Raw genomic sequence first — 15,299 nt, forward strand, 5'->3', positions numbered from 1 at the left:
ACCAACATGTGTGTGTGTGTGTGTGCGTGTGTGACAAGCGCTAATGTAAACAGACTTGGCTGCGTGCATGGATAATCGTGCTTGATCAGCATGTTTTCACTGTGAGTATATGAATTTTAAACTGTTATCATGGTGCTTTCCTGATAGTTTGGCTGTCTCTTTCAGAAAACAAATGTATTATATGCCTGAAAAGACTGTTTGAGTTGTTGTTTGTGTTAATGAAAACCGCAGCTGCACCTAATCAGTTGACAAAGCTGCGTGCAGGGGTAGATTGTGTTGAGATATATGATGGCTGTGCATATACAAGCTGTGAACTGTTATCGTTGTACTTTGGTGACATTTTGGCTGTTTGTTACATAAAAACATATTATGTGCTTGAAAAGACTCTTTGAGTTGCTGTTTGTTTGACAAATGGCAACCACTACTAATGTAAACAAATGATAGCACACATCGGAGGAAGATCGCGTTTGATGTATTGGCTGTGCGTATAAGAGCTGTAAACTTTTTATCGTGGTACTTTGGTGACGAGTTGGATGTATGTATACAAAATAAACATATTCTGTGGTTTAAAAGACCGTATGAGTAACTGTTTACGTGAATATAAATAACAGTCGCTTGACCAGTGCAGCCTGTGTCGGCGCAAAAGCTGATTTTAATCTGGCAGATTGTAACGTAACTGGCTGTTGCAGAAACACATATGTGTGACACTACTCTGCAGGGCCCAGTTATTAACTGTCACATATGTGTGACGGTACCTATGAAAGGGTTATCAGAGGAGTAGATGACTAATGATCCGAAAATAAGATGACTTTATAAAAAAAAAAAAAGAGAAAGACGAACAGATAAAGATACATGAAATATGTTCGTTGCTGTATTTTAGGTATTATTTTTGAAACATAGTAAAAATAATAATGATAATAAAACATAAACTAGATGAGCCTTTGATTTGACTTGATTTAATATAGTCTGTTAATATGAACATACAAAAATATTATAATATTATATAGTGGTCGACCGATATGGGTTTTTTAATGGCTAATGCCGATATCCAGAGAGCAGGGTGGCCGATAGGCCAATACAATGCCAATATATCACACAATTTAATATAGTAAATAACAAACATAAAATTGCTAAAAAATAATAATAATAAACTCTTATGTAGCTCTATATTTACTAAATTTCACACAAAACAAAAAAATTATATTGTATTTTAAGTGGTAGATAGCAGTTTCTAGAGATTTCCGTATAGTCATCAAATCTTTGTAATTTATTTGCACATGAAGAAATTGTTAATATATTAGGAAGAATGAAATAACAGTACACACAGTAGTCCAGTAACCATGGATGGCATGTCCACGTTAGCAATCGCATTTACTAAAAAAAAAATACTGAATCAAACCAATTGTACATACAGTGCATAGTGAATAAGACATTTACTTATAGCACACGTGAAGCGCTTTTACCTTGGGCTGCATCCGAAAATGTAGGCAGCTGACTTGCTACCTAATCAGTTAATGGCTTAACTGACATCTGTTTTGAATGAATGGAACTCTTAAGGAAACTCCGAACAGTTTGAAAAGCACCTTAATTTCATCGTACCTCCGTATACAGCCTCCAGTGGCTGCATTTTCCTGTTTTAAGACGCAGCCTTGAAGTTCCACTCAGGCACTCGTGCGGATCCATCACCTGACAGTTTAAATGGCCTGGATCATCTACTTGGATTGTCAAAGGCGGACTGTCATGATTTGTGAATAAGAGGATGCACACTTCAGAGGAAGATATTAGATGAGCGATCGTCGTTCATGAATGACATCTTTTTAAATGAGATATCTGCATATTTGCAGACAGTATATAATATAAGTTTTATTGATATTTGCCTTTTATCATTAGAAAAGTTACAGGGAACTGTTGAGGAGAGACTGTTAGAATACGTGCTTCATAGGAAAATTTATGAGCATTCCACAGGATGCTGAAGTTGTGTGAGGTTGGTTTATTACATCTGTTTAAACAAGATATGCGCATATTTGCAGATGGCATATGATATTAGTTTTATTGATGTTTGCCTTTTTATCATTAGACAAGACAGTTAAAAGTTACAGGGAACTGTTGAGGAGAGAGAGGGAGAATGAAACAGGTGAGCACTTTAACATTATGAGCTCAAACGCATCTGCCGCAGTTCTGATATGCAGACTGTTTAAATGAGACTGTGTTGCACGCCGGTCTATTATTGTAGTAACACGATGGCATTGTGATGAGGAGGAGGGCAGGGCCAGGCCGCGAGGACACACAGGATAACTTTTATTAATCTTAGTTAATGTTAATTTCAACACATTCTAATACATTACTCATATCAAAAGTTGTGTTTGTTAACATTAGATAATGCACTATGAACTAACATGAACAATCAACAACGGTATTTTTAACTAATATTAACAAAGATTAATAAATGCTGTAAACAATATATTGTTAATTGTTTGCTGATGATACCTAATGCATTAACTAATATTAACAATTAGAACCTTATTGTAAAGTGTTACCAAAAAGACAATTCAAAAAGTGGCTTTAGGGTGCAATATATTGTTTATTTCCATTTTATTGAACATAAGCCTATCATTGGCCTGCAGTTCACAGCAATCCATTTTGCAATTGAATTCGTCAATCTGTCCGAGATAAATTTATTATGAGGGCTTGTCTACGGATGCGTCAATGTACACCTGTGTCGGATGCTTTTGGCGCGTCTCGTTTGTGTCACGTCATAAACATACCGTTTTTTGGTCATGGTGTCAAGTTAAACATAGTTTGAAACTTAGAAAAACACATCTTGAGATCCCTGCGTTCGTATTTGCGTTCCATCAGCTGTGTTTGAACGCAAGAATGTGTTTTCATCTTGTGGGTGTCTGTTGTTGTTGAGTGTGGCTTGTTCTCTGTGCAGCTGCTCGTTGCCCAAATAGCTGAAGTTTCATTTACTACCCCCTAGATAAAACAGGTGGTACTTCAAGCTTGAATTGCTCAGATGGAAGGAATATTCCTTATCACAGTACGGGGATATGATTACTTGCGTAAATATTTTTACCCTGTTATTTTTTATATAATGAACATGTTAAATCAACAGCCCTAATTTGTACATACACTGGGGGCCAAAAGTTTGGAAAAATGTACAGATTTTGCTGTTCCGGAAGGAAATTGATACTTTAATTCACCAAAGTGGCATTCAACTGATCACATAGTCAGGACAATACTGATGTAAAAAACGTCCTGGTTACTTTCGTAACCTCCGTTCCCTGATGGAGGGAACGAGATGTTGTGTCGATGTAGTGACACTAGGAGCCACTCTTGGGAGCCCCAAACATCTCTGTATTTTTTTTGTTGAAAAAAGGCCAATGAGAATTGGCGAGTGGAATTTGCATGTCACTCCCCCAGACATACGGGTATAAAAGGAGCTGGTATGCAACCACTCATTGAGGTTTTGTGCTGAGGAGCCGAGACAAGGTCCCGGCCATTTCAGCGGGTAGTTGAGCATTGTGGCAAGAGGGACACAACGTCTCATTCCCTCCATCAGGGAACGGAGGTTACGAAAGTAACCAGGACGTTCCCTATCTGTCACTCACTCAACGTTGTGTCGATGTAGTGACACTAGGGGTCCCTATACAATAATGCTACAACTAGCTGAACTGTGTTATGTGGACCAGCGGTGCGAGACGGCAGACTTTTGTGTGCCTCATAGCCAGCGCATCAGGCTGTCATGTAACCTCCCCCAATGCTGCTATGAGCATCGAACGGTCCTTCAGGAACAAGTCGACTGCTCAAAAAATAGGGACAGGCTAGCCCAGCCGAGGCCTCTATTCCCTCTTTTTTTCTCCCCAAATAGATTGGAATTTTGTTAACGGACTGGGATCTGCAAGTGTCCACGTCGGGGGGGGGGTCACTCCCAAAGGGAAGACACAGCGGAGACCACACCCCGCCCAGAGGAAAGGGGGGGAAGGGTACTTCAAGTGGAAATACATCACATGGACTTACCGAGTCTTGTCGGAAGTATGTCATGTGAAGCGTCGCATGGTAGGTCCTACCCAAAAACCAGTAAGAGGATACAACCCAACTTTTGATTCCAAGGAGCCGTCGGGAAATGGTATTCCAGGCGGCTCATTACAATCCCATGGCAGGTCACTTAGGAGAAAGGAAGACACTGAACCGTCTAATAGCCCATTTCTACAAGCTAATAGGAGTTTCTACAAGCATGGCGACCGGAGCAGAGGGCCCTCTGCTCAAGGAAGACATAGTTTACCAAGAGGGAAATTATTTTACAGAAGATATAACACATGGGGTTACCTATGGGGAACCACCGCATGCGGAGCACCTACCTCAGTACAGGGCCTTACCAGCGCACTTACTGAGCCGGCAGCGAGTTTCTCTGCAAACTCGACTGCCACAGGGCTAAGGAGGAAGTCATCCAGGGATCACAGTCTGTGAACACTACTGGGAGTCAAGAGCGCACGTCTTCCCCTCAAGGGAGGGGAAAGGCGCTATGCGCAAGCGGTACACCCGGCCAGCTGTCTCGGAACTTACCTGCTTTTGCCTGTCACTACACGGGACGAAACCGACTCAACCCGGAGATTGTACAACCTCGCAAAGGTGTTGGGTGTTGCCCAGCCCACTGCTCTGCAGATGTCTGCCAAAGAGGTGGCACTTGCCAGGGCCCAGGAGGCTGCCACACTCCTGGTAGAGTGGGCTCGTAACCCCGCAGGGGGTGGCACGTCCTGAGCTTGATATGCCATAGCGAGGGCGTCAATGACCCAGTGGGCGATCCTCTGTTTGGAGACAGCGCTTCCTTTCCGCTGTCCACCAAATCAGACAAAGAGCTGCTCAGAGCTTCTAAAGCTCTGCGTGTGATCTAAATAGATGCGTAAAGCTCGCACTGGACACAGCAACACCAAGGTTGGTGTGGCAGCGGGGGCGTGGTCAAGCATCTCTCCGGAGAGAGAGAAAGCGGTAAGGGTGCTTACACCTGAGCTAAATTATGTCTAACACCTGTCTCTAATTTCAGTGAGCACGGGGAGAGCGGCATAAATAGAGACACACCGCAGATAGGAGAGAGAGAGCCTGGGCACCACAGACCGGAATGAAACAATGAGTGTTATTATTACAAATGATGAGAGTTTATTTTGTGTAGCAGTGTGCGATTGGAAATTAACTTAGTGGATAACGCAAAGACTGTGAGATTGTAATTGTGCTACAGACGGAGAAAATAAATCCTTACCTTGCACAGGGTTAGGAGTGTTATGGAGTGTTGCTGCACGTGGAGGATTTTTTTTTATGAGAAATCTTTGAAGTAGTTTAAGAAGGTCTTGAACATTTTTGTCAAATTGTAATAGTCATTTTTCATGTTATTAATGTCCTGACTATACATTTTGATCAGTTGAATGCCACTTTGGTGAATAAAAATACCAATTTCTGTGCCCTCACTGTACGTATATATATATATATATATATATATATATATATATATATATATATATATATATATATATTCAGTTTTTATTCTATTTTTGTATTATTATCTCTGTCTTGTTGTTGTATTGTTTGTGCACTGGAAGCTTCTGTAACGAGACAAATTCCTTGTATGTGTAAGCATACTTGGCAATAAAGCTCATTCTGAGTCTGATTCTAAACCCCACTTTTATCCCTGGGTAAAGCAATGTTTCACACTTGTAATTTTGAAAGGGGGTAGCACCGCTTTTTACCCGGGGTTATAAAACCCTGCTCCAGAGCTGGGTTAGCACCGCATTTAAGAAGATGTAAGACAAACAGAGCTGAACTGCTTGGCGACATTTCCACAGAAGAGCAGAGCAGCTCTGTTGACCGGTTGCGTGTCCGTCACGAACTGTATTCGTCCAATCATTGATATCAACACCACAAATATGTAAATAAGAACGTTAACCTGGGGTTTACGAATGTACAGTGTGAAACATCAGAACATGAATACCAAGGATTAATTATTAAACCAGGGTCAAGTCTGTTTACCCGGGGTTTAGAATAACCCTGGGGTTAACAATTTCAAGTGTGAAAAGCCCTTAAGGGAATTAACCTGAAAAATATGCATAAATATCAAATGGAACTGTAATATGAATTTACATTTGACTAAAAATAAACCCTGATGGCACTCTGCCTCCTCATCTCAAAAGTCCACCACACGCCACTGGATTGCAGTGTGATGCATTAGCATAAAGGTTGTTCTTAAACACTGAACCCCTATAATATAATCATTTACTTAAAGGAATAGTTCACCCAAAAATGAAAATTCTCTCAGTATTTACTCAACATTATGATATCCCAGGTGTGTATTACTTTCTTTCTTCACCAGAACACATTTGAAGAAAAACTGAAAAATTCCTTAGCACAGTAGGTCCTTAAAATGCAGGTGAATGGTGATTTCTCTTTTGAAGGTCCAAAAATCACAGACAGTCAGCATAAACTTATTTAAGTACTTTTTTAACTCTAAATCATGCTTCCGGTCGGCAGCGGTACGCACATGTGACATAATCGCATTGGCATTTGAAACATGCAAGAACTGAGGCACATGTGTCATCGCAGCGCTGTTTACAAGTGAGGAGGAGGAACGCTGTACAGTAGCTTGGTTGATTTTGATTTAGATCTGTTATTATCATCTGTTTCTTTACTCACAATGGTGCATTTGTGTGCTTATCCTGGATGTCTCAACTGAGTGGAGAACGTGAGATAACCTCTGTATCCATGGCAACACGAATACGTCATATGAACTCCACCCTCTCCTGAAGCGTTGGATTTTAGTTAAAAAGTACTTAAATACTGATCTTTTCTCGCACCAAAAGCAATCGTATCGCTTTAGAAGACATTAATTTAACCACTGGAGTCGTATCGATGACGTTTATGCTGACTGTCTGTGATTGTTGGAGCTTCAAAAGAGAAATATCAATTCACTTGTATTTTAAGGACCTACTGAACTAAGAAATTTGTCGGTTTTTCTTCAAATTTGTTCTGGTGAAGAAAGTCATACACACCTGGGATATCATGAGGGTGAGTAAATAATGAGAGAATTTTCATTTTTGGGTGAACTTAATGTATTTAATGTATCCCCTGATGCTTCAAGCAATATTTTTAAAATACCAAACAAAATATGTCCCACAAAAGAAGTCCTTGGAAATCTGTATCTATGACAGCCCTAGGCCTGCTCAACAGCACTGGAGTGTCACTGGAGCAGATCATGCATTTTTAGCTCATCAGAAAAGTGACATGCTGACATGTCTTTGGAGGGGGGTTTGCAGAGTGTGCTGGGAGCAAAGTGGTCGGGTTAATTAGCTAAGTCTGGCAGAAGTTAGTTAAACAGCTTAAAAAAACAAACACTTAAAGCATCTTTAAATCAAAGTGAAGTTTTCATTTTATTTAAAAAATCTTATTGTTATTATTTAATTGGCATTGCCATTTCTATCACAGGCATTTGTGAACCCTCAATTTGGAAACTCTGTGTTAGGGTAATATATGACATACCTGTTGTTGGGCCTTTTGAAAGATGTCAGAATGGGGGTTTTGCACATCTTTCTCCTCCACTCGTACCCTGTCATCTATATTAATAGGACTGGTCGCGCTGCTGGATAGGAAGCTGTTGTAAATTGAGAGAGCCTCTCTCCTCAACTATGGTAAGAAAAGTCACAATTTTATACAAACACATGATCATTGTCACTTTAATGTACCAGTACATTTTGGTACAAATGCAAGTTTTTCTGCCGTAATTAAGAACGATAAGAAATTGTAATGTTAAAGCAGTAGTTATGCTGCCTTCACGTGCTATTAAATTATCGTAAATACAAGTTTCCCACTCGGAAGTTGCACAAGAATGGACCTGAATTGGAATTACAACTGGGAAACTCTGAGATCATTTTGATACCCAAGTTTCTGAGTTGGGATGAGACATAAACTTTCAACATTCAATCAGGAGAGTATGGTTTCTTTAGTGAATGACATGTTTTAATAATTTTTCTAAATATAGTTAATTGTTAGCGCTTGCTGTTTCCGTTTTAATTTATGAATATCAGCAACCCTTTGATGCATGTTGTACATTTTTCACCATGAAAAATTTTCAGTTTTTTCAATAGAAAATTGTATTTGGCCAACATTCCATTATCATCAGCAAGCCAACTGAGTAATATATATTATGTTGTCAAAATAAACGTTCCTCGTGAAATTTGCATGAACGAACCTGGTATCTATTTCCTGTTCCTTCCGACAACGAAGCACTTGAGCACGAAATACTCGTAATTACTACTTCCGAAGTTGGAAGAAGGATTATTCCGACAGCACATGAAGGTAGCATTAGATTCACCATTGGAGCATCATTATTTGTGGTGATTTACCTGCTCAGTTTGATTGGCAGGTATCTTGCGAAACTTTTCACACGCCAGCCAAAATAAGATGTTCTCAGCACTGACCTCAGATTTCAGAAATGCCTGTGTTGAATACAGATCACATTTCAGATTTTCATCCTCATCATCTACATTAATACCTAGAATATGTGCCAAACCTGAATTCACTGCAGTCCGTGGGCAAAGGGCATACACATATATTAATAACCATCACCTGCATCATTATTAAAATCAAGACAATTTCATTAGGGGATCTGGCTGACATCTCTCTTGGCCACCAAATAAGGAATTCACAGTTCCATCAGTCTCAGAGCATTCTCAACTAAACAACCAATGCCAGTTTTCTTTTCCCCAGCAAACTCATCCACCATTCCAGCCCCCCTGCTAAAACAAGCTCCACACCTCTTGATTTGCCTATAATTACAGTGACTCATACAGTGGGCTCCTCACCACCTTTTTTCTGGTTTCACAAATTTCACAATGAATTGGCATTGAATTAATTGTGTTGCATGGTTGGTAAACAAATGTGAAATAGAGTTCTAAATGAGCTGCAAGTGAGAGCCAAGCAGCATTGTAGCTATCGAAGGCACTCTGTTTATTAAGACGTCATTAGCGAAGAAGGATATGACGTTTGGGTAAAGACTGGCTTATTTTTAGGAAACCACTTCTGCTTTCTTCAGCTAAGTGCACAGAAAGACAGTTAGTCAGTTGTATTCAACAAATCTGCTGGAATATGTCTGAGCAATAAGTTGTCATGTTGTTTTTGCCATTTTAATAGATAAAAAACTATATTTAACGTTAAAGTCTGAACTTAGAATCTGGTTGATACTTCATTACTTTTACTAATCTTATGAGAATTTATTATACAGAAAAAGAAACTTGATAACATGCCCATAATAAAAAATAACAAATATTGCATTATTTATGTATGGGGTCTCAGAGACCCCAGATATAATAAATTAATAAATAAAATGTTTGCAGGCTAAGACTCTTTGACACACTGTAGAGATACACTCCTGCCAATTGCCTGTTTTGATTTCTTTTATTGTATTTTTCTACACTGTGTTTTTTCTGGAGTCAAAATGACCCCAAAAAGAAACAACATTACTAAAATGGGAACTAAGCATTTCTGACAAGTGCATGCACCTTTTAGGAAAACAATCAATAATATCTGCACACTGAGTTTTGATTAGGTCAGAGGAACTCATTAAAGATATAAAGGGAAAATAAGAGGTTACTTTTGAAATGACTAGTATAATTTTGTCCCCAAATGTAAAAACAGTTATCACAAGTCTCAACAGAACATAAGGGAGCATGATAAATGTAATGATACCATTGGAAATCAATGTGAAGTAATATATAATTCATTCCAGCAAATTTCCCACCCAGTTAACTCTATTTATTATTTGAAGAACCATTAGTGAGATAGACCTGCACTACAATCAACAAAGTAAATCAATACCTTCCCCAATTATTCATTAATTTCTGATGTATTAATTCACATATTGATATTTTCTTAATGTGCTTTCTTATGTTCATAAATATTTGCTCTCAATGTGACGTAAGCATATAAGGTGCTTGTTTACTCACTGTGAAATAGTGTACGCCTGTAGAGTCTTCCAGCAGTCTCTCAAAGCTAACGGCCCAGCTGGCCACCTGACCCACCCCTCTGGCCCTGTCACTAGGTACAGTGGGCAGACTGGAGTTACTGCTGGAGTACTGTGTAGCTGCATGCTCATCGATCTCCAGCACATTCAGCTCTAATGCCAATGAGACAGAGATGTTGAGTGGCACTAGCAGGTGAACTCAAAACATTTTGATACAGTAAAATACACTGTGATTTGTTTTGTATATCTATGCAGTAGCCCTAAAATGCATTTGGACATGTTAGCCACACTTAAAAATGTAGGCATGTATTTGCATCATATAACACAATATCCAAAACCAACCACAAAAACCAAGTGTCATTTATTTGTTAGAAAGCTATCATATGCATACTTTTTCAAATATTTTAAGTTTGGCCAAAAGTGTCCAAATATTTTTTGGGGCCACTGTATATTTACTAATACACACACACACACACACACACACACACACATATAGGCTCTAAAATGGTGCATATGACAATATTTACTATAAAGGCATATTCACGTATCATAGTGCAAATACAATCCAGTGTACAAACATGTCAGACGGTGAATCTCAAGTGCCTCAACCTTTTGTCAGGAATCAATTAACTGATTCAGCTCAGCTTTGTTCTTCCTTGGGCTGTGGGAATTTTTGAGACACACTTAAACGTGAGCTTGTCAGCAAATATTGTATTTTGTTACTATTCATTTTTCCGCAGTGTTAAACTTTCTCCTCAGGGTACACATTACCGAAAAACGAATTTGTTCTGTTAGGCGTCTAGAATTCTTTCCACTTTTTTGATACTACACTCCAGGCATGCCACATAAGCCCCTGTAAATTTCGACTGTGCCTAGTAGTTAGAATGTTAGATAAATCTTTGTCTGATTAGGAAGATTACTATACACCGACCTAAGAAACATTTTTGCAGACAATATCTTGTCCTGGATATGTCCTGAATTTCTGTCAGCTGTTTAGAAGAAATAGCAATGCCTAATTCACGATTGAAACACTCTTTTGAGTCAGTTCTTTCCAATAATTTGGTCAGATGGATTAGCAAAATGGTCTGAATCAGTCTGTGATTCCTTGCAAATTTGGAGCGGTTTTGCACTCATTAAAACATTAACACAGTATTGGGATAGCCTACTTTAGAACACAGAGAACAAACAAAGCACTGAATGAAGTGGATATTTTTCTTCAATCAACTGAAACAAAACCAAAAGAGAATCAATATGCTAACAGTACATGGAAACACTTAAAGTACCAAAAAGTACCATTGCATTCCCATGGATTTTGTACACTGTACATTCATGTACATTTGAGTACCATGTAAATACCATGGTACATAATTTCGTACCATGGTATACATCATTTTATTTTAAAATGTTGCTTCCAATGTTACCACAATTGAATGCTTTAGTGATGTTTTTGCTAAAAAATTGTCCCAGAAAAGTTACAAATACATTTGTACACGTAAAAACTCTAATTCAAAATGTTAATTCCATTTTTGATATCAAGAATGTGTTTATGCAAGTAATGACGTCAATGTTTTTATAGAGAATTAACATTTTTACTAGAGCAAATGTAATTACTGATATCAAGAATTAGCATTTTAACTAGTGAAAACTGGATTGTCTATAATATATAACCTGTGTCACAGTCCTTGTAAAAGATTAAATGTCCCTGCTACACTCATCACTTGTTTTTGTGGCACTGACATGCAATAGAGAAATTCCCTGAGAATGGGCAGGTCACACTTTATGAATGATTAGCATCAGTGACACTTCACAGATAATTAGCAGTAAAGACTGATCAAAGTGGCCTTGTTTTTCTGGTTCTACTGATTGTTGTCTACTGTAGTGATACATTAATTTCTCGACAGTCACATGATTTTCTATACCTCTGTTTGTCTGCCTGCTTACCTGTTTCTTTTTTTATTTCCTGCTTTCTCTGTCTCACAATGTAATTTGAAGAGAGCGAGGAAATATATGTGGTTACACCTGCCCTCCCAAAACAGGATGTAAACAGGTCAATGATAGACTGAGATGCATAAGAGCCGTTCAAAAGCCACGTGGATGAAGCATGAAAACACAGTTTTCCCCTTGTGTATTTGAAGATATACAGTTGAAGGGGATGTATTATTCATTCTATCTCTATTATCACAAATCATTGTTAATTTATTACTCACCTCCATCTGAAACAGCCAGTGTCTGTGGGTGAAAATGAAATTATATCAATCAGAGCTGTAATCTGCTGGATTACCCATTGTCATAAAATAGACTTAATAAAAAAGACAGACAGACAGACAGATAGATAGATAGATAGATAGATAGATTCCTGAGGGAAATGTAGAAAGGTTTATATTTTAAATGATCTGCAGGAAAGAATTAAGCTGAAATGACAAGAAATGTTTTATTTATTTTTTTAATAGAAAGTAAGTAGTTCCACCTCGACATGAGTCAGAAGCACAAGGCTACTGGTCTCCTGATAACTTCAACAGATTAGGTTCAAGAAAGGTTTCTTTCTTGTGAGAGACAAAAAAAGTCAGTCTCTTTGGTATCAAGTGAGTCTATATTTGGCTGTTACTTTTTGAACTAATACATATGTTCATTTTCAAATTCAATAGATATCTGTAGCAATGCAATTTTATATAACACAAGATAGAGACAATAATCACACACACAGGCCTGTACACAAACATTCACAGATAGAAGCCCTTCAAATTTACCTTAAATCCATTGGATATTCCAATGCTTTTCTCTTTCAGAGACATATCCTTGGAATCACATGCACTTTAGAATATTAATGAGCACATGAGTGAGTTGTTTCTGATGTGCGTATGAGATTTGCTTTGAACACATTATAACTTCCTGCTCGAACAGGAAGTCTTACCATGGTAACATGCCACAAGAGGAAGTGTGGGCATGTTTCAGACAGAAATCTATTTTCTCTTTGAAATTTTTCACAGTGAAACCATGCTTGTAATTCTTCCATCATTACATAATGAATGAAGTAAGTAGTTTACGTAGAAAAAAGTTTGCAGGAATGAAATGACGGAATATTTGATTCGTAATAGTGCGCGCTAAGGCAAGCATCACTATTACTATTGCTCAAACATACTGCAACCCCCCCCCACACACACACACACACACGTACACAGACTTACATGAACCCTGTGGTACCTCAGCCATATCTTAAAACAGAATATCAGAGCAAAATATGGGGGTTTTTTTATTTATTTTTTTAATTGGGGCAAATTTACAAGGAATTCCCCCTGTGGGGGGAACCCTACACATATCTACCCTTACAAAAAATCTAAAGTTCTGACAAACTTGCTGCAAATTTCCCACTCATTATTTTTCACATGCAAATAAGCTTGCGATTCGTGGCAAATGTTTTCCAGAAGATTGCAGCTCTTCAATGGCAGTGGTGAACCTGCAGCAAACCTCAGGTGACAATGAAGAGTTTTGCCTTGAAGCTCATCAAAGCTCAAGTTTGCAGCAAGTTTACAAGAACTCATGATTTTTGTAAGGGTAGGCACCAGCATATCATAGAGCTTGTTTACATTTATAGCAATACGCTGATACTATCAAAGATCAGCTTATTAAAAAAAATTGGAGAATGCAAGAAACCACGTTTACATGAGATTTGAAATCAACTGGTTAGCAGTCAGGCACACAACACTTGCTACATTAGAAAAGCTGGTAAGAATGCAGGTAAAGGTGTTTTCATGCAATGCAATATTTAGATAATGGGCAAAAATCTACATGTACTGATTGTTGTTTCTTAAACCATTTATGACCTTACCCTGATAAAGGATTGCCTATGAAGCGTGTACATGACCTTATACAATAAACATGTTTATATGCACACCAATACTGATCACTGCCAAAAATCAGCTAATTCAAAAGAAAAATTCAAAATGCAAGAAAACCGCATTTACATGAGACTTGAAATCATCTGATTATTCTCTGTTTCTAATGATAAAAAAAAGTAAACAGACATAAGCACAACACTTACGCAGAAAGAGATAACATGCTGAGCGAAATCAGTGTAATAGGACAAAATCGATGATCGATTTATGTTTAAATGATTAATGACCTTAACCCGATAAAGGAAAATCTTTTCGGCCATGACCACACACATTGTTGGCTTATTAAGTGTAATCGGTGCAATATTGTGCATGTAAACATGCTCATAGAGACACTAAAAATTAGTGGGAAAAATATCAGTCAATCCCCAATATCGTTGCAGTGAGTTTTGCATGGACAAGCAACTCACATCTAGAGTTTGTAATGTTTTTAGCACTATCCTGATGCGAAAGTAAAATGCCAATAAAAGCTATATTACATGGCTAACTAGGCTGTAACTTGATGTGCTTAGCAACTGTAGTGAGATGAAAGCTCTTCTGAAATTAGTCAAAGGTTTTACCTTATTGAGGGTGTGTGGGTGACTGTCTGACAGGGTGTTGTGTCTCCCAAGAGTTCTTCGTAACGAGCTGCGTCGAGCAAGATTTGAAAACCCTCTGGTAATTTCTTGGAAACTCAACGTCCTCTGATTCAAACCCCCATACACAAACATCAAAAGCAAAAATATCATCACAGTTATCACACAATAACATGTTCTTTCTAATTCTGGTGAGGCAGCCTCACAATATGAATAAATACTTTGCCAGATAGTCCCATGAATGTCAGAGTATCACAGTATGAAGACCAAAAGTAAGAAGTGAAGAGGAAATTTGGTACCTTTTCCCTGGACTGGACAGTTGGTTTCTGTTGGTGGTGAGAAACAGAGGTCTCCATGATGATATACAAAGCTGGCAGTGTACTGGAGATGAGTGAGGTAATGCAAAATCTGTGGTAAAACTTCTGCTCACAGAAACAATGTGTCACTGTGTGAACACCATAAAACACAACATTACTGGACATAAAAGTCACTGAGGAGGAAAACATGCTGAGGCACAATCAACATGCATCCAGAGAAGACCTTGGAGAGCCTCTGGATAACTGACCTTCCTTAATTTGACAGACAAAGATTATTCTGTCAATAATCCTAATTAAATCAACTGGTCAAGCAACCATTGGCCTCAATTTACCTTTGTATAATTTTTGTTAAAGACAAACTGTGCCACTAGTTTGGCATGACCAAACATCTTGGGATTACAAATTTATACTGTTTTTAAATAGGTTTCCTGAACACTTCCCCCCATCACATTAGTTGGACAAACAGATAGTCCCACCCAAAACTCACGCATTGGTTGAGCCCCACTGTTTACACTTT

At 38.3% G+C, this 15,299-nt stretch overlaps 1 protein-coding gene across 2 annotated transcripts in view; it reads right to left on the reverse strand.

Annotated features, from left to right (window-relative positions):
* The window catches only part of LOC127430390 (regulator of G-protein signaling 14-like), a 32,518-nt gene extending 19,633 nt beyond the window's left edge, over positions 1 to 12,885 (reverse strand). For both annotated transcript variants that reach the window (XM_051680112.1, XM_051680111.1), the window contains exons 1-5: positions 12,748 to 12,885; positions 12,208 to 12,229; positions 9,984 to 10,153; positions 8,385 to 8,477; positions 7,522 to 7,665 (exon numbers count right to left, since the gene is read on the reverse strand). In XM_051680112.1, the coding sequence (XP_051536072.1) occupies positions 7,522 to 7,665; positions 8,385 to 8,477; positions 9,984 to 10,153; positions 12,208 to 12,229; positions 12,748 to 12,792 (474 nt within the window). In that variant the 5' untranslated portion in view covers positions 12,793 to 12,885. The remainder of the gene's footprint in view (positions 1 to 7,521; positions 7,666 to 8,384; positions 8,478 to 9,983; positions 10,154 to 12,207; positions 12,230 to 12,747) is intronic.
* Between the last annotated feature and the right edge of the window lie 2,414 nt (positions 12,886 to 15,299).

The sequence above is a fragment of the Myxocyprinus asiaticus genome, chromosome 40 (assembly GCF_019703515.2).
Source record: "Myxocyprinus asiaticus isolate MX2 ecotype Aquarium Trade chromosome 40, UBuf_Myxa_2, whole genome shotgun sequence".
NCBI classification, from domain to species: domain Eukaryota; kingdom Metazoa; phylum Chordata; class Actinopteri; order Cypriniformes; family Catostomidae; genus Myxocyprinus; species Myxocyprinus asiaticus.